Source organism: Cornus florida, unplaced genomic scaffold, assembly GCF_030987335.1.
Source record: "Cornus florida cultivar Cherokee Brave unplaced genomic scaffold, ASM3098733v1 CherokeeBrave_3.0.0_Hap2_Chr11, whole genome shotgun sequence".
Lineage (NCBI taxonomy): Eukaryota > Viridiplantae > Streptophyta > Magnoliopsida > Cornales > Cornaceae > Cornus > Cornus florida.
The window spans coordinates 112870959-112892365 of NW_026775581.1; the positions used below are offsets into that span (position 1 = coordinate 112870959).

The 21407-nt window shown below is 32.7% G+C and overlaps 1 protein-coding gene across 1 annotated transcript; it reads left to right on the top strand.

The window, feature by feature from the left end:
* The first annotated feature begins 13201 nt into the window (after positions 1–13201).
* On the top strand, positions 13202–20851 carry LOC132282886 (aspartyl protease APCB1). Its single transcript, XM_059784701.1, has 9 exons — positions 13202–14020; positions 15619–15736; positions 16459–16688; positions 16776–17015; positions 17586–17739; positions 17826–17911; positions 19756–19870; positions 19972–20044; positions 20475–20851. Exons 1-9 carry the CDS (start codon positions 13449–13451, stop codon positions 20585–20587), a joined length of 1701 nt encoding a protein of 566 aa, XP_059640684.1. The 5' UTR covers positions 13202–13448; the 3' UTR covers positions 20588–20851.
* Positions 20852–21407: the final 556 nt, after the last annotated feature.

A 21407-nucleotide genomic window follows, 5' to 3' on the forward strand; every position in this document is an offset into this window, starting at 1 on the left:
TCCTTACATCCAGTGTCACCCCTAGTCCTTAGTTTACAACAGTAAAAACTAATATAACGATTTAAAACAACACCAGTTTACATGTTTTAAAACAGACAACGAAGAACAAAGGCGCAAGAAATATTTCAAACAATATAAACACATACAGATGATCAAGTTGACATATACTACGCATGTAAGATTCAATTAATATTCAATTACAATCCTAGAGATCCTCTAGGTATGCATAGAACACAGGCCAACGGGAGAGAGGAAGAAAAGAACTTGCCTGTGTGGTTTTGGAATCAAAACCTTGTCGCCGTCTTCCTAAGCTTTTCCGGCGATCGTGACTGTCGTCAAGGACTCCTCTACTTAACCTTCCCTCCTCCTACGTCCGTCCTTTAATCCACAGCCAAAAACCCTAGCTGAACTCCCTCTGTTTTCCTCACAATCCCTCTCTCTGTTTTTTCTCTGTAATACTGTACGTGCATAGGGTTCTAAAACCCTTTTGACGACGTATCACAGTATATCTATAGACACCAATAAAACCTTAAGCCTAATTCTAATCAGCGATGGAAACCTAATTAGTTCCAAGTCTAGTCGGCGTGAGATATAAAAAACTAGAACCCTATTTTAACATTACAATTAGAAATACTACGTTAATCCAATTAATTCCATTTTAAAAGACTAATAAAACATTTAAACAATTAAAACTAATAATTCAATTATAGGAAATAAAATACAATTAAACAAACAAAAATTCAATTAAAATAAATAAAACAAGGAATCAATTAATTAAAGTAACCATCCAAAATCAAATAACAATTAATTCCATTCAACACCTATGTAAATAAAACACTTAATTACATACATAATCAAACAATTAGTTCAATAAAACATAAATATGAAATCACATTAAACACATATTCACAAAAACAACGAACATACAATAATTAAATTCCAATTAAGTCCTTTTTAAAATTAGGGATATTATAAGGTATATGTTTTTTTTAAAAAAATGAATCGGATTTCTCAAGTCCGGGGCTAGCTTGACCTAGAGGGAGCGCGGCTTGGTTTAGGGCATGAAAAAGTTTATGCTAGACCTTTAACGGTTGCCAAGCATTGCCAAAATTGGAACCGGGACTAGTTATCAATCTCGCCTCGGTAAAATCGGTTAGCGGGCTTTCTAAAAGTATGGGTTGGGTCGGTACAGACCAGAATTGAGTCGGGTGCATTTACATTCCATTTCATGCATGTTGTTTGGTGGAATTGTGATAAGTATTGGAATTGTTATTGCTAAGTTATTTGTGGTGTATATATCCCTATTGCATGCTCCCAGTGTAAGATTATTTATTTAATTGTGGCCCACATGATTTGGACATGTGATATATTACTTGGTGGCTAAGTAAATAGATATCAATTAATATTATTTATTTATGGTCAACTTATAATTACCTTTTTGGTGATTACTTATTGGAGAAGTGTTTTCCTTTCTTATTTCTTACTTTGATGGAAAGTAGAATTATATTACTAATAGGAAAACTAGTCCTCTCTCTGCCTTTATAAAAGTGCATATACTCCATCAATTATGTACAATTAATGATACAACATGGAAAAGTTTTATGTGTACAAAAGGCCAAGAGAGAGAAACCAGTTTCCACCTTTGCCTGTTGATCAGAGTTGCAGATTAGTTCGTAGTTAAATGATCTAGAAGTTGGATTTAATATCAACAAGGTTTGATATCATGAATCGATGTATTTATATCTAACTATTTATTTATGCATTATAAATATGTGAAAATCATGAAGTTCTAAGATATGGGATTCATGTAAATTTGTGATTAATGGCTTAACACGAATTATTATAGTTTACATGTGGTATCAGAGCTAACGGTTTAGGAACTCATTATTTTTCATTAAAGTTGCAAAAATAATATGTATAATTTTAAAATTAAATGATTGTATAATCCATTCTTTTAGAATCGTATGTTTAGATCAGTCCGTGTGGTTTTTGGGTTTAGGTACCTCAATTTTCGAGCTAAAATTGAATTATGAAAGTTGATTACTGCTACATAGTTTACATATATGTAATAGTACAAACGTATGCATAATGTGTGTAAGACAAACAACTTCAATGCTTTAGGTTGCTGATTTTCGTGCATGACTAATAAAGAACATTGAATTATAATAATAATAATAATAATAATAATAATAATAACATTTGTCTTGCTATTGTTTTATAGAAACAGTCAGTTGTGAAAGGATTACAAAGACTCATTATTATTATTATTTAAAAATTAATAAATACATAAAGTTTGTGTATTTATTTATTTTATTAAAGAGGTTTAAATTATTGTTATAAGTATTTGTCTAATAATTTGAAGATTCTGATTTTAATTTAAAATAAATTAAAATTAAAGTTATTGAATATATAAAATATATGTATTGATTTATTTATTTTAGGAATTTGAATTTCTAGAATAATTTGTGAGTTTATAAATTTAATTTAATAAATTAGACATGCAAATAACTTGTTATTTCGTACCCAAACATACATACATATTGTAGAATCAATTTTAAATTGATTCAATTATGATCTTTAAGTTCGAAAATAAAATAATATATTTTATGATGTATATAAAATAAAAAGATATTTTCTAAGAAATTTCGGACTATTAAGTTTTTGAGATCGAAGTTGCTTAAACTTTAATCGACAATTATGAGTATGTGTGTATAATGTTAAATGGGTAAATTAATAATTAATTAATTACTAGTTAATTTAATATTCATATTATGCGTGGGTTAGTAGCTACCAAAGTGGCCTAACTATAATGGTCGATGAATATTAATTTTAGTAGTAAATATAACTTAATGATGAATTAATTACTGTCTAATTTAATATTCATATTATGTGAAGATTGGTATCTACTAAAGTGACCCAATCATAATGATTGATGAATATTAATTTTTGTAATAGACATAATTAATCATAAATTAGTTACTATCTAATTTAATATTCATATTATGTAAAGGTTGGTAGCTACCAAAGTGGCCTAACCACAATAGTTGATGAATATTAATTTTAGTAGTAAACATAATTGCAATATTTCATGAATTATGATGCTTATAATTTTTTGTGATATTCATGAATATTGATTTTATTTAATTATGATAAATAATTCCTCAAAGGGAATTGATTTTCAAGTGATTAAATAAAAATTAAAGGGTCGTATGTATTTTTTTTTAATTAGGTAAATATAGAATATCCAAAGGTAACTTATTTGTTTAATTAAATAATGCATCACCAATAAAGGTATACATATAAATACATGTAAGTATCATTATTAGTATTTTATAGTTGCCACCCAAAGGGGTACTATAGTTATACATTGTATTTATATTTTTAAATTATACATACGTGTTATTAACTCAAAGCATTATTGTTGTTAAGATTTTATCTTATTATGTTTGTTTTATTACATCCCTTAATGCGCATGCTACATCTGTTCTGATTCTCAATATGACTAACTTCTCATAATGAAATGAGTAAGTTAAGTTCAAAATTTAGATGTGTTAAATCTTGATTTAGCATTTTAAATTGAGAAACCTACTGTTATTACTGATAAAGACAGTGAGTGAGAAATTTTTTTCCATAAAGCTTGGGAGATATTGAACAGATTAAGCATTATAGTTATGCGAATAATTGTTTTCCACAGTTATAGTGCTAAGGAATATTTTGACTAGAAGAATGTTTTCGTATTATAAATAAATATCTAAAACGAAAATTATTAATTGATATCACTACTATGCATTTTTTTTGGTACTCTTACCATGTATAGGTATGTTCTTAGGATGACTAATGTTGTTACCAAATTGAGAACCTTATAGATGATTGTGGATAAGAATTTTCTTATTCAATTTATCTCAATTTTTGTCTACTTGGTATGGGTCATTTCGAATTAACACTATTAAAACAAGTGGAAAGTAAAAGAATTGACCATTATGTTAATTTAGGAGGAGACAAAGCTTAAGCAGCAGGTAATCATTATGTTCATCTGATGACTCAAGAAGTTAGAAAGAAATTTGGGAATAAGTCAGAAAAAGCATTAAGTGAGTAACACCCAAAATTAAAAGATTTAGGTCAATCTACTAAAAGAAAGTAATGTAATAATGAAAAAGTGTCATTAATGTATTGAACACTTTTAGAAAGATTACATAACATATAAATAATGATTAGAAAAAGAAAAGTACGCTTTTGGCTTTTGTATATTGCGAATTACTTGTTGAAATTCTTTTTAATACATGATAGGTTAACTTAAGTACTAATATTTATGTTTCTAATAGATGCAAGAATTTTTTATGGCCTAAACCACAAATTCAAATAAGAATTTCTTATTTATGATAATTGGGAAAAAGTTTTGTTGAAACCATTGTGACACTATGTTTAATGTTAGACAATGAATTTTATTTAAATTATTTTAAATTTTTTTATGTTTATTCAATTTCCCATAATTTGATTTTATTTCAAAAACTTTATGTTAATGGTTTTTCATTTAAATTTGGTAATGATATTTATTTAAGAAATTATAATTTGTGAGTTATGGTATTATTGTTGATGATTTCTGTAAATTCAAATTTGATGGTTTATTTATTAAAATCCTTTTGATCTTGTATCATAATGTTAGAATTAAGCGTAACTCAATTAATAGAAAATTTATCTTTGGCATAAAAGACTAGGTCAATATCTAGTGAAAGGTTAGGAAAATTAGTAAATGATGTGATTCTTCTGAATCTAAACTTTACTGATTTTGATGTGTGTGTAGATTGTATTAAGGATAGACAAACTAAACGCACAAAGAAATGAGCCACAATAAGTACATAGCTTCTTGAAATTATTTGTAGACCTTTTGATGTTCCATCTTTTGGAGGAGAAAAGTATGTTATCGCCTTTATAGTTGATTTTTTACATTATAGATAATCTATTTGTTGTGTGAAAAATCTCAAGTAGTGGGTACTCTTGAAATATACATAAATGAGGTTGAAAAACAACTAGATAGAAAGTGAAAATCATAAGGTCATATAGAGGTGGTGAATATTATGTAAAGTATGATGAAACAGGTTAATACTCTAACCGTTTGTTAAACTCCTTGAAATGTATGCCATTTGTGTTCAATACACTTTGCTATACATGCCACAGCAGAAGCGTGTACCTGTAAGGCGTAATCATACTCTTATGGAAATGGTTAGGAGTATGTTAAGTAATTCCTCGTTACCCATAATGTTGTGGATATTAAGTAATCTAAAGGGTACAAGTTTTACTATCCGAAACATAGTATGATAATTATTGAAACCGGTAATATCAAATTCATTAAGAATGGTGAAATCAGTGGGAGTGATAAAAATAAGAATTTGATCATTTCAGAAGTTAGGGTACAAATATCTTTACCCATAACTTATAAGGAAATAATTGTTCCTTCAGTTGTTGAACCGTATAACAACGAAGAATAATTAAATGATCAACAACTCTATAATGAGATTGTCACTAATGAATAGATTGTAGAAGAATCATAAGGAATAACATTAAGATGATCTCAAAGAGAAATGAGATCTGCTATTCCGGATGACTATGTGATATATCTGCAAGAATCTGATTTTGATATATAGTAAGATATATACGGATCCGGTTACATATAAACAAGCCATTAACAGTAATGATTTTACTAAATGGATTAGTGTCATGAATGAAGAGAATATAAAGAAATCTTCTCTCTAGTATTTAAGAAGAAATCTTTTAAAATATCATGGCATTAGTAGCTTATTATGATTTAGAGTTACATCAAATAGATGTGAATACAATTTTTATGAATATGAGTTTATAAGAGGAAGTCCATATGGAACAACTTGAAGACTTCATATTAGAGGGTAAAGAATTCATGGTCCGTAAACTTAAGATGTCAATATATGGATTTAAACAAGCTTCCTAACAATGGTATATTAAGTTTAATGATACCATTATTTCTTTTGGTTTTAAGAAAAACACTGTTGATCAGTGTATATACTAGAAGGTTAGTGGGAGTAAGTTTATATTTCTGATTCTATATATTGATGATATTTTATTTGTTAGTAGTGATCTTAGTTTATTATATGAAACTAAAAGTTATCTCTAAGAACTTTGAAATGAAATATATGGATGAGGCATCTTATGTGATAGGAATAGAAATATTTCATTATAGATCACATTGATTTGTTTTTAGAATTATCTTATAAAGCATATATTAAAAGAGTTCTAGAAGATTTGGTTGGAGGAACAATATTATGAAAAAGTGCAAAGTAATTTATGATTACTTTGTCTATTATGAAATTTTAATTTGTAGCATGCTTTGAGGCTATAATTTATGGTTGTAGAATTTATTTCAGGACTTGGAGTTATGGGTACCGTTTTCAGATTGCTGAAAATTTATGCTGCAATTGTTGATCTTCTTGTATGAAAAATGATAGGTATTCTAAAGTTGAAATACTTTATCATTAAAGAAGATATTTAGAAACAACGAATGTCTATTGAAATTATAAGCACACAACTTATGATTGCAATCTATTAATGAATGGACTACCATCCAAGACATTTATGGAACATGTTGAAATAATGAGTCTTAAATGTAGTCAATGATGATTATTTTTAATTGTGGATTGCTTAAATAATGCTTATATATATTTGACATTTTGCGCTGATTAAATGTGTTTCTGATATTTCCTATTAATTAATGTACATGTACGTATTACTTTAATAAGTGGTAATAGGAATAGTCTTGGAAAAGACATTATTGTTAGATCATTATTGATACTTCTCATTTATAGACTATATTGAATAGATTACTAGTGTTGTGGTACATGGAAGGGACTATGTCATTTAAGGACATACAACCGCCATGACTCACATTAGTAGTTTATTTACCATAGTATTTATGATGACCAACTTAATACCTTAATTTGATTTATGGTGCACACTAATGACTATTTTACTAAATCACTACAAAAGTTATCATATGTGCCAAGTGGGAGAATGTAATATTATTTATTTAATTGTGGCCCACATGATTTAGACATGTGACATATTACTTGGTGGCTAAGTAAATAGATTTCAATTAATATTATTTATTTATGGTCAACTTATAATTACCTTTTTGGTGATTACTTATTGGAGAAGTGTTTTCCTTTCTTATTTCTTATTTTGATGGAAAGTATAATTATGTTACTAATAGGAAAACTGGTCCTCTTTCTGCCTTTATAAAAGTGCATATACTCCATCAATTATGTACAATTAATGATACAACATGTAAAAGTTTTATGTGTACAAAAGGCCAAGAGAGAGAAACCAGTTTCCACCTTTGCCTGTTGATCAGAGTTGCAGATTAGTTCTTGGTTAAATGATTTAGAAGTTGGATTTAATATCAACAAGGTTTGATATCATGAATCGAGGTATTTATATCTAACTATTTATTTATGCATTATAAATATGTGAAAATTATGAAGTTCTAAGATATGGGATTCATGTAAATTTGTGATTAATGGCTTAACACGAATTATTATAGTTTACACCCGGTACCTTTTCAATCCCATTATGTGTTATTTGACTCAAGGGAGTTCAAAATTAACGCCTTAGGTAACTTCTACTGAGCTTTATGCTCACCCCAATAATTTTACATTTTTCAAGTTCGGGAAAAGAATTGGCGGATGACAACCCTCCACTACCTTAGGCTGGATTGGAACCTTCATTTTGTTATCTTTTGTATAGAAACTTGACTAAGCGTATTTGTATACTAAAGTAGTAACAAATGTAAGCTATGGACTGTAAATTATTTGAAATTTTTGTTCCCATGAAAAAGATTGTGATGAACCATATATGACTATATTGCTAGTGTATTTAAATGGGATTGTAGTATGTATTTTCAGTGGTCTAACATGTGTTGGAACATGATTTATGCAGTTTTAAGGTTCCATAGCAAGTCTTTAGCATGTTTTCAAGGTGCAGTTGTTCAATATCAGGCCCAGGGCTCATCAGGGCCATTTCGGTCAACCGAAATGGCATTTCGGTTGACCACTTTTGTTTCAAGCCTGTGACTTTTCCTTTCGGGCGACCAAAATGATCACTTCGATCAACCAAAGCAGGGACACTTCAGAGGCCATTTCGGCCGACCGAAACTCCACTTCGGTCGACCGAAAATGGAGCAGTTTGTGTATCCTTGTTCCTTCTTTGGTCTTTGATTCACCCATGCCTTGGAATGTTGTCTACCTTCTTGAAATATAATTAAGGTACCATGGTGATGAATGAACACTAGACATGGAGGTGTTTGACTTAGGTGATCTCGGATATGGGTAAGGACCCGATTAACGGTTCAGACTTACAGGTTCGGGTCGTTGCAACTTAAACAACAAAAGTTTCATAAATTGTCCACAAAAATATATTTATATAAACTATATTATGGCTGCATTTTCAATTGCCTTTTTCTCCATTTTCAAGTGTCCATTCCAGATTGGCTGCTTATTCCAGTTCCTCTTCAAACTTGAAATTTGACTGCATTTGGTCTTCTTGGTTGATTTGATGTTGCAAAGCCTTGTCCAGCTGGGTTGGTGCTTGCAATGCCTTTTCTTACTTGATTTGAGCTTGAGCTTGTATACCCTCTTCCAGCTTTGTTGGTGCTTCTTGCTTGATTTGAGGTTGCACACCCTTTTTCAACTTGGTTAGTGCTTGCAGTGGTTTTTCTACCTGCATTCCTCATTGTCTGTGATTAAAAGGAAACCAATGTTAGTTTGTTAGTTAAAAAAGACATTAGGTATACATGTTAAGTTATAATTGTTGTGGAGAAGTTGTTAAGTTATACTTGTTGTGAAAAAGTTGAGCTTTGACACCCAAATTGAGTAGCTGATGTAGGCCTCATCATCTGTGATTATAATTAAAATAAACTTAGTCTATTTAAGAAAAATAGAAATAAAGTTAAACTTCTTCTTTAAAAATAAAAATAAAGTTATACCTCTTCTGTTAAACTAGTAAAACTTGAAGTTCCACTTCCAACTTGACTGGATGTTGCTGTAGTTGTATGTCCCTGCATGTTCTTATATAGTGTCAAATAATGTCACAAGTTAAAGGGCATTAACTTATGACTTAATATTAAAAAACTTAAAAGTGATTTACCTAGTTGGGTTGACCTACTTTACATGTTCTCCTGTTATGCTCAAATTCTTTACACTGTGAGCATTATAGGGCTTTGCTCTTTCTAGCATCACTAGTTGCAACTGCAGGCTCATTTGCATCTCTTGTCCTGGCTTTTTTTGGTCTACCAGGCTTTTTTCTTGGAACTGGAGGTTCCACAGGGTTACAGTGCACAAGAGTCCAATCATACTTGAATGAGTTCTTATGTATGTTTCATTATAGAAATATGGATCATAGAATTGTTCAATATCTATGCTTTAGTGTGTCATGGCTGCAGTTGCATGTTTGCATGGGAGGCCAGAAATCTGCCTTCCTCTATAATCACATGACCTTGATCTAAGCTTCATTATATGTTTTCTTTCCTCATTTATGATTTCATACTCATCTTACTTTGTTGGGGTAACATTACATGATCTAGACTCATCAATCAACTTGTTCAATTTTTTCCTAATGTTTGGGGTCACCAATCTTACCCATGCCCTTTTCAGCCCTCATTTGGAGTTTGCTCATCAATTTGCTCTTAATACTATCAAGCAGCCCTAAATTATGTTTAGACCTAAGCTTCCCAACCCAATTGTTGAATGACTCACTAAAATTATTAGTGACATGGTCACTCTTCACCTACTCAGAAAATGCATGCCTTGACCACTTGCACACATTTATTCTTAAGACCCAATTATAAGCCTCTCTTGACACTTGCCTCATTTGCCTCATTAAATGTGTAATCATTATAGGCTATAGTTGCCTTCTCAAAAAAAGACTGCAAAAACAATCCTGGATACTTCTTTTTAAAGTTGTTATATAGATGTCTGTAACATAACCTATGGGTTGCATGTGGGAAAACAATCGTCATTGCTTGTTCAAGACCCTAAGCATAAGTAAAAAACAAAAATTAGATATAGAAATTTAATGTAATTTATTAAATATAGAAATTACATGTAATAAATTAAGTTTTTACCTTTTGCTGATCTGACATGAAGCATAGATGTCTATCCTGACCAAGTTCAACAAAACTTTGCAACGTTTGAAGGAAGAATTTCCAGCTTTCTTTCCCTTCATTCTCCAACACAACCACAACCAGTGGAAAAAACCCATTATTCCCATCAAGAGCTATAGCAGACAAGAGCACACCACCATAAGGGGTTTTTAGGTGACAACCATCTAATCCAATGAACCCCCTGCAACCATTCTTGAATCCAAATTGCATAGCTTCTAAAGACATAAAAATTCTTTTAAATGTTATAATAAATAAGTCCCTCTCAAGCTTCATAATACTACCAGGATTATATTTGAAAATTTCATTAGCATACTTAGGAAGCAAAGTGTATGCTTCCCTATGGTTTCCCTCTAACTCATCCATAACTTTTCTTTCAGCTCTGTATAGTTACATGAGTCTTGCATCAACTTTGAATTGGCTCATCACTGTTGCATGCAATGCATCAAGTGGAAGCCCTGTATTGTCTTTTATACTCTGCCCAAGCTTTTTAGCAATCCATGTGGATGTTGCATCCCTCACAGTGCCACTCCTCACACAATTGTGTGGACCTCTAATTGTCTTGAGTTGATAAGTTACTTTATCTACCAAACGGGAAGCATGTACCCTCCATAGACACCCCTGAACTGCACATCTTACAGTCACTATTTGCTTCTCATTTTTAACTCTTTTTATATTACATCCCTCTTGGACACAAAAATCAACCAAAATATCCCTAAAATGGTTCACACAGAGAAATAGATGACCTTCTTGTAACTTAATCTTTCCATCCAAACCTCTCTCAAATAGAATTCCCTTTAAACAGTTTACATATGACCTAGCCTTTACTGTTTCAGTTTTCTGTTGTTCAACATTTATCTCACATTCTTTTTCTTCCATATCATCAATGTCCACATACATGTCCTTATCAGATTCAGTACCAGGTTCATCTCCTGATTCATAGTTTGACATACCATCAGTTATAAAAGTTAGGTTCCACTTGTAGTGAACAGCAATATCATGAATTGATTCCATCGCTGTAACAATTAAAATTATAACAAAAATATAAATTATAAACACAAATTAACTAAATTTACCACAAACAATATGATGGAACAACTACTCCTAAATTACACATAATTTCAATTATAAAAACCCTATTTGCCTATATAGAGTTAACAATAAACAGAAAACAAAACCCTAAACAACTATATATAGAGTAATAAAAAACATAAACCCTAAACTAATTACAGATATAATAAAAAAAAACACACACCCTAAAAACGGAGTATAAATTTTAACATAACCTAAACTAAATGTAGAGTAATAAAAAACAGAAACCCTAAATACCGACTAAAAAATTCTTTTCACATATCTCAGACCACTTCAGATTCACATATGTGCAAACCCTAACTCATTCTTTGCAAATACGAACTTGGATTTGTTGCCGACTATGGGAAGCGAACTCCTCTGTTGATGCGATATTTGGTTAATCCTTCATATGCGCAAACCCTAACCAAACGTTCGCGCTCTCTCTCTTAAAGTGTTCACAATACACAATCTCAGTTTGGTAAGGCAGATTAAAAGACGCTGCTTTGGGAAACAGACTCAATTACTGGTAGTTTTCCCTCCAAATGAATGTATAGCTGTATAACTGAGAAGCTGATGTCATGGAGAGGGTAGTTTCGTAATTCCAGATCGGAGAGGGTATTTTGACAGTTCCGTTAGTGTATTTAACAGTTTGTCACACATAAGGGAGGTCTGTGTAGGATATTTTCAAAAGTAGGGTAGGTCTGCGTAATTTTCGAAATAGTAAGGGTGGTCCCTGCAATTAGGGCAAACCATAGGGAGGTTTGTGTAAATTACCTAAAAAAAGAAAGATTAATTTGTATGGAATGTAAGAGCCGGATCCATCAAAACTTATGAATAAACAATAATTATTTTATAAATTAAATATAAGAGAAGAATGATGTGTAATAGATTAGGATAAAAAAAATAAATTCATGTGATCACTAAAATGATTTAAAATAAAGATAAAAGACAATGATGATAATAAGATATCATTTGACTAATTGATTGAAATTATGACTTTTGACATTCACGGAACCAAAAACTGGAATAAGGAATATACACAGGGTCGGCCCTGGCCCAAGGCGACCAAGGCGGTCGCCTAGGGCTTCAGAATTTTGGGGGCCTCAAATTTTATAGGCCCATTAATGTTGGGCCACAAAAAAAAAAAAAATTATATCCAAAATGCAACAAATAAAGGACCTCAAGAATGATGGGCCACCAAAAAAAAAAATTATAACCAAACCGTAGCAATTGAAACTCGCCTCCAAATTTAGAGCCATCAAAATGGAGCAAAAATGGTGGGCCAGCCTCCAAATGCAGCAAGAATGACGGGCCATCATCTATTACTAGGGACTCACATTTAAAGTTCGCCTAGGAACTCTTAAAAATTTTTCAATCTCAGAGGCTGACCCTGAATATACATACACATAAAACTAACTCTTGGAGAAAAAATTTTAAAGTTGAGATGAATTAATCAATAACTATAATCATTTGTTATATTCAAATATATTGGTGATGCCACTTTATGAAACATAGATGTATGAATAAACTATCAAAAAACAAAAAAACATGTATAGTAGTATTACATGAACAACACATGCTTGGTTACGTGATCCGCAAGATGGTATCGCAAATTACGACGTGTCAAAAGAACCGAGCGAGTAGAAAAATTTTAAAGTTGAGATGAGTTGAATTAATCAATAACTATAATCATTTGTTATATTCAAATATATTGGTGATGCCACTTTATGAAACATAGATGTATGAATAAACTATCAAAAAACAAAAAAACATGTATAGTAGTATTACATGAACAACACATGCTTGGTTACGTGATCCGCAAGATGGTATCGCAAATTACGACGTGTCAAAAGAACCGAGCGAGTAGACCTTCTTTTATTTACAATCGCGAGTCCGGGTAGTACATATACTCTCTGCTTAGTTGGGTCTTCCACTCTTCCTCAATTTCCTTGTACCTTCGCCACTTGCAAAATTTTCTCGTAAACACGGTAATAAACTTGGCAGTTGGTGGTCAATTGACTCGGAGAGAGAGAGGAGAGAGAGTCTCTAATGGGACTGTAGAGAAGACTTTGTGGAGAGAGAAGACTCTTCGACTTCATCTTCTTCATCTATGGTGTATGATATTTTCTTTGTCGTAGCTTCGCTTCATGTGTAATCTATATTTATACAGAGAGATAAAGAGAGTTGAGAGAGAGAGATGGAGTCTGATCAGGCACCTCAATTAAAAGGGGTAGTAATAATCACACTTCCCCCTTCAGATAACCCATCTTTAGGCAAAACCATAACTGCTTTTACACTCTCTGATTCACCTCCAACACCACCTCACCAAGCCCCACGAGAACAACAAGAACAAGAACAACAACAACTTGCACTTCCAATTCAGTCATCACCGAACCATCAATTTCGATTCTCATTGAGAAAGACCCTATTTGGTAGCCCAAGAATTAGATTGGGGCTTCTGGGTGTCTCTCTTCTTGCTCTGATCTCGTGGGTCTCTATATCTCCAAATACCCTTCTTGAATCACGCAATTCAGATGATGATGATCAGAAACCCAATTCTTTTGTCTTTCCTTTGTATCCAAAATGGGGTATTCAAGGTGATGTTGAGCTTAAATTGGGGAGGTTTGTGGGAATGAATAGAAAGAATGTTGTGGTACCATTAGATGATGGAATGGGGCACAAGAAGATCACTAAATTGGTTAGTACAGAGTCGGCCGCCGTCGATTCCACTACTATTTTCCCTGTCAGGGGTAATATTTATCCAGATGGGTATGTGCAATTCTTGTTGCTTTATTCATTTCAAATACGGTCTTTCCAATACTGCAATGTTGGTTCATTAATTGGTGTTAATTGTTAAGTCAACCTATTCATAACACTGCATATTTAGCACTAAAATTTAATTTGCATTTTATCTCTTATATATATTATGAGAATCGAGAGATTGTCATGCTTCAAATGCACACATATTGTTCCTTGAGGTTTGCTGGTTTAGTTTTACCATGTAAATCTTATACTCCTTACAAGTTCCAGGGTAACATATTAGAAAAAATTGGGACCAAAACTATATTACAAAATTAGGACCAAAATTTTAATTTTTGTGTTTATGAAAAATACTTCTTTTAGAATTTCAGTGTTTTTGTTACAATTTTTAGAAGTTCATTCAGCCACTACTGGAGGCTAATGTTTAATGAATGTTTAAATTTGTAAAGTCATTTAGCTTTTAGATTTTTTTGGCAACAATACTTTATATAGTGTGAGAACTGAGAAGTAATAACAGCTAGATTTTAGATACCTTTTGGTTTGTTACTTTTAAATGCCTAACATGTATATTCCTAAACTGTTTGTGGAAATTAAATTGATATGTCAGAGGTGGAAAATCTGCATTGCTCCTTGAGCGAATTCAAAACTAATTTTTTGTGTGTCTACTATATATTCAATTATTTACCACCAAGCATTGATTAAGTGGTATCTCCTCTGCCTCCTTAAAGAGGAGGTTGAAGGTTCAAGTTCCTAGTGGGGACCAAGGCATGTGACCTAGTGGTATCTCCTCTCCTTTCAAAACGAAAGGAGGAGGGTGCAATTGAGACGAGCGACTGCATGTGACCAGTGGTGGATTATGGGGTGCTCAAAGAGGCACCCAGTCCGTTACAGTAGTATCAGAGCTAGACCTAGTTCTTGATCCAGTGTCATTCCAAGCACCTACTAGGGTGGAGTTCGGGTCATTACTGGGTCCTCCTGTGGGCATTGCGAGTTCGGGTGAGGGAAAATGTTAGAGGGGGCTTGTCCCACGTTAGATCCAAATGGGGAAGGACTTGGGCATATATGGGCAGTTATGCAACACTACCCAACAACTTAAGCTTTAACGACAGACGATTCCCTCCATTCAAAATGTTCTACAAGCTGCGTACTGGCTGTCGGAAGCATCAAAACCAGCTTTAAAAGTAGTTATTCCCTTATAATTACAATAGAGTATGTCACTTGACACCACTAAGTTAAGAATCTTCCTAACAGAATTGAAAATATTTTGATCAATAGTTCAGATTGTAAATCTTGCATATAGTTCTAAAAATATAGCAACCCCAGAAAATCATTAAGCATGTTTGAAATGAAAAGTGAATTGAATTATTCTATAGGGGTGTTAACTATTTGCTCTCCTAGAATAGAGATTTGAATGAGGGTCCATCCTACATGCACTACTTAGGAATTGGGTGCACCCTCCTTCTTCAGAAAAAATAAAATTTAAGTTACTGTATTTGAAACTATAATTTTCTTTTGGTACAATATTGGTCTACCTATTCTTTCTGAAGTGCTAGCATCGCCATTACCTTAAGAGTGTCTTATGATATCATATTTTTCCTTTCATACAGATTGTATTATACTTATTTGCTTGTTGGGAGTCCTCCAAAACGTTATTTTCTTGATATGGATACTGGGAGTGACTTAACATGGATTCAATGTGATGCTCCATGCACTAGCTGTGCAAAGGTAATGCTTAACTCATGTTCAACTATTCTTGCCCAAGGCTCCTTATTTTTCAATACCTGTCCTCTTATTTGTGTGCATGAATCATCAAGGCCCTAATGATCATTGGCCTTTATTGTTTATCTTTGCACATCATTGAATTTGATTTGATTTCCATTATATGTTTTTGTGTGTATTTTTATTTACGACTTGTTAATATCAAAGCATTTGGTAGTAGTGAAAGGAAAAAGAAGGCTACCATATGTTCCAGGTTTTCAGTCACTTCACAATTTTGATAGGGAAGGGACTACACTGCCTATAACTGTTCAACTCTTTTGGGGACCAAAAGGAAAGAAAAAAATTCAGCTGTTTACTTAAATTTTTTTAGTTGGTTTACATGTATGAAAAACTGACACTTTAAATCCCCATTTTATCTCTAGTATACGAAGAAAATCAATTTAATGCATCATCCTCAGTACAATTATGGACAGAGTGCATTCTTCTCTTTTTGTTCTAAAAAACTTCTGGTAAAATAATGGTCATGTAGTAACAGAGAAGCTTTGTAACTTGAACAAAGATCAAAGCCAGAGGGAAAGCTATCACCAAAGGATCATCATCATAATAGGCGCCACTCCTAATAAGATTAATGAATAATCTATCATCTAATAAGACTAATGGAAACTCAACCTTTAATTCAATTTGTCCAGATAAAAATAGCAGCACTCTAATAGCGAAAATTTATGCAGGGTGCAAATCCTTTGTACAAGCCCACAAAAGAAAAAATAATACCTTTCAAGGACTCTCTCTGTGTTGAGGTTCAGAGACATCAAAAGACTGGATATTGTGAAAATTGTCATCAGTGTGATTATGAAATTGAATATGCAGATCATAGCTCTTCCATGGGGGTTCTTGCAAGGGATGAGCTTCATCTTATGATTGCAAATGGATCAATGATCAGAAAAAATGTTGCTTTCGGGTAACTCCCTAGTTTTGTTTTTCTTTGGATTTTGTTACTTATCTACTTTGCATTAGGAAGTAAATAATTTACATTTATGTTTGTAAGGTGTGCTTATGATCAGCAAGGCTTACTTCTAAACTCAATGGCAAAGACAGATGGTATCCTCGGACTTAGCAGGGCTAAAGTCAGCTTACCTTTTCAATTGGCAAGCCAGGGGATCATTAAAAATGTGGTTGGCCATTGCCTCGCTACTGATGCTGCTTCTGGTGGATATATGTTTTTGGGTGATGATATTGTGCCATACTGGAAAATGACATGGGTCCCCATGCTTAACAGCCCTTCCACGTGAGTGTAAAATTCTGGGGAGTTCCTTTATTTTCCTCTTCTTTAAGTATTTTTTTGGTTTCAATTAGAAAATCTTCAATTGCAGAAGTCTCATTTTCAGAGGGCTTCAATTGGAGTAATGTTTTTTAAATTATAGTTTTCCAGTGTTATTCAATTTCCCATCACTTGGTGGAACTTTTCTCAAAATATTGGACAGATGCTGATTTTTTGTTTTCTGTCAGAACGAACAGAATCATAACATATGTAGTCGATTGGATTCCTATTCGAACTTGCAATAGTCAGATATAAATGTTTCTCTTTTTCTCTTAAATTTTTGTATGATACAAATGCAGTTCAATTACTAGGAATACTTCTTGCAATTAGTTCTCACTTATTCACTTCCTTAGAGTTTTGACTTTTGTAGTACATTTAATTCCATATCAATAATCTTCTTCCAAATTCACCTTATGTCTGAAACATTTCAGTGGATATATATATATATATATATATATATATATATATATATATATATATATATATATATATTACTTCAGTTCCTACTCAATTTAGTATCTGCTTTTGTTTGTTCAGGAATTTCTATCATTCAGAGGTCGCGAAAATGAGCTATGGAAATAGACAGCTCAATTTAGGTAGTCTGGGCAACAGTCTGGGACGGGTAGTTTTCGATAGTGGCAGTTCTTATTCATACTTCATGAAACAAGCATATTCTGATTTAGTTGCTTCAGTAAGTATTTTAAGCAGAGTCACATTGTAGATCATGAAGCTCTTCTTGAAAGGTAATTACTGATACCTCATGTCCATTTGTCGCAGCTTGCAGATGTGTCTGGTAAAGGCCTCATCCAGGATGACTCAGATCCTACATTGCCCATCTGTTGGCGAGCTAAATTTCCAATAAGGTATGGTAGCAAAAATATGAAAAACTGGTTAACTAGCAGGCACATACGTACATTATATCCCGTGGGGGCAATTGCCCGATATTTTATATTTATTTTTTATACTTATTGTTCCTTTTTTTGTATTAAATACCTATAAAATTTTACAAATTGCTCCTACTGAAATTACAGAAAAATCCCACTATCGCCCCCCACAACATAGGTCGCCCCCCTCCTTCCATAATTTTCTGGGTCTATCCCTGCTAACTAGATTACTTCAGGAATTTTTTTTTAACTTAACTGCTGAAGTGTTTCCTTCTCCAAGATTTGATCTACTTAGTAGCCACTTCCCCATAACTAGTTATACAGGGTGGCCTGAGAACCTTGAGGCTATGGGCTGTCTTGCAAACAAGAAAGAGAAGAGTTCATGAAGTTTTGAAGCCATAAACAAACAGAACAAGTAGTTCCAAAGTCAGAATGGAATAAATTCATTAACCAGAATCCAGCTATCCTTCGTTAATGGGTCATACGAGAGTGTATATGGATTTCTGACATACTGAGTCCTCAAGATATAGGGCTGAACTTTTCCTGGCAAAAACAGAGCTTTATTCATCACAAAAGAGAGAGATTTAAATCCTCTTGAACCACAATCTGCATTTGATTTGATAAAGAAAAATTTGGTCTGAGCTGATAATCCGATGGATCAATATTTTACTAACCTCAATCTGTTATCAGGTACGGGATCCTATTGGTCATTAAGCAAAGAAGATGTTAAGTCTTTTTCAGAATGTTTGAATATCTCAATTTGTGGTTGGTATTTCAACTTCTAACGACGAAATTATAGATCCATTTTGCCTTTTATTTATTGGGTTGTGTTCAGCAATGATGCCAAAGATAGTGGTGATTTTGGTAAATGGGGTATTTTGAGAAGAAAAAAAAAAAGAGAGCTTAAATTTGAACACATGCATGTTAATGTCTGTTGTTCATATTATAGAGGTGAGCCTTTCATATTGGAAGCCAGTACGCTAGAGAGGAAAAATGAAAAGTCAAAAACGTTTCCCTTTTCTTAAATCTTTTAGCAATCACTATAAAAGAATAGAGACATAGAAGAATGAAAAGATTGTGATAATCCTATCTAGAAAAGATACACCTAGAAGTTAAGAGAAATTAATATCAGGACAAGAACAAGAAGAAGCACATTATTGCAAATCCTTGCACTCAATTCCATGTAACACAGTTTGAAAACAATATATATATATATATATATATATATATATATATATATATATATATATTCTTTTTTTCTTTCTGAAAAGACATAGTTTGAAAGTTCCTTGAGTATCATAATCAATGATTGCACCTGACTCCGGGCCTCATGGTTTAGAAGTTATTTGAATAGGATAGCCAAATAATGCATTTAGTGTTTGAAAATTTTGGACTTGAACATCATATGCTAAACTTGTTGAAAATTCTTAAATGTGAATTCATTATGAGAAACTAATTAAACTTTTTTTTTGGACACCCTTAGATGCCTGCTGCTAGAAGAATTTGAAAGTATATTAAAGGTTGGAGTGAAGTATATACTTTGAAAGCGAATATGAAACTACTTTTTCTTAGCCTCACTAACCTTTTTTGAGGGGAAAGTAAATCAGCCTCAATATGAAGTCTTAGACATTAAAAATTAGTTTGGTCGTGAGTAGAAGTCAATTTTGCACAAAGCTGCATGCACATATATGCCCCTAGTCTTTTTATCTGCCCCCCTTTTGCACGTATATCATGATGTTTAAGCTGGTTTGATTGTCTCTTGCCTCATGACCTATCTCAATTGACCATATTCTTTTAAAAGGTCTCCATTCATGTGCTTGCAGATCTGTTATCGATGTCAAGCAGTTCTTTAAACCTTTGACCCTTCAACTTGGGAGCAAATGGTGGATCGTCTCCAGAAAGATTCGGATTCCTCCAGAGGGCTACTTAATCATAAGTGTAAGGATTTCTAGCTCTTGTTTTTTATTGTCATTTTACTCGTGTGAGTTCCAATATCTCAAGTTGTAAAACAGTAAGTGATGAGGCTATCTCTTTTGCAGAATAAGGGCAATGTCTGCTTGGGTATCCTTGATGGAAGCAAAGTACATGATGGATCTAGTATTATACTTGGAGGTACCTTTGTTCGTTAGATACTTGTTAGATCTTCTTTAGTTCTAGCATTCTTAGTGTTTTCTTTTGGTGTGTCTAAGATATGGCCAACATTGTGTTCTGCCAAGTCCTGAGCTAGCGCTCTTTAGATTGAAATTGAATTCATTGGACCTTTATTTAGTCTGTTAGTTTCTAAATTTGATATCATTATTACCAATTTTACAGATCAAAGTGAACTGGGGTGCCTTCTAATCTGTTCTATTACCATTGACATAAAAACTTTGTTCCTGTTGTGTTTCTATAAATTTCCACGTACCAGTCAACTTGGGATCTCACATTATTTCTTTTCCCCAATGATATCAACATTGTTCGACATTATCTTGCTTTTCTAAGAACCTATATTTTTTTGTTTTCTCCTCCTCAGGCGGACATTGATAAATTTTTCCCTTTGCAGACATCTCGTTGCGTGGACAGCTCATTGTATACGACAATGTTAACCATAAAATTGGATGGGTACACTCGGACTGTGTCATGCCCCAGAGATTTGAGAGCCTTCCATTTCTCTGAGGCGTGGATCTTTGTTGCTAACATGGTGGTAAGCCAATGTTGATTTTGGTTTCATTATACTATTTTCCTTTGTACATATCCAGTTCGTCCTCTGCTCTCTCTGCTTCGACGCATTCTCTCATGACTAGTTCAACAGTCGTCTGTATTTATGCTGTTCGTGTATCCGATATAAACCAGAATAATTTTGTAATTCTACATATCCCACTGATATTTTTCTATTATTTCTGTTAATTAAAACATAAAAGTTTGTCAGCGTGTATCATATATCATATTTCCAACAGTACTATTTACTCCTATTTCTATGTATAACGTGGTGATAAGTCAAATGCTCTTTACTTGCCCTCATAAAAATTAATTTAAGTGTCTAACAGGAAATTTTGGGAGAGATTTATACAACTCCGATAATCCCCATTAATAGCAACTTATTCAGCTCTAAGTCATTGAGATCGGTTTAGTGTTTAACCCAGTTCAACACTAGCAGATTTAAGGAGGCACATGGTACTATAACCTGCAACAGAAAAAATCCTTGTCTATGTGTTGTTTTTGAAAGCTGTTGGTTATGATACAAAAGTTTCACTAAACCAAAATATTTATAAGCTTCGTTGCATTTTCAATATCTGAAGTCCACAAGGATGAAAATAATCCCAAATATTCTAAATCTCACTGTTTTCATTTATGAGAATGAATGAGAAAATGTTACAAACAAACATACTCCAATTTTGACAATAAAGGAATAAAAACCCTTGCATTAATGTTGTGTGAAACAATCAATCACTATTATAACAAGTTCTCATTTTTGTACTTCTGGTTATTGGTTTTT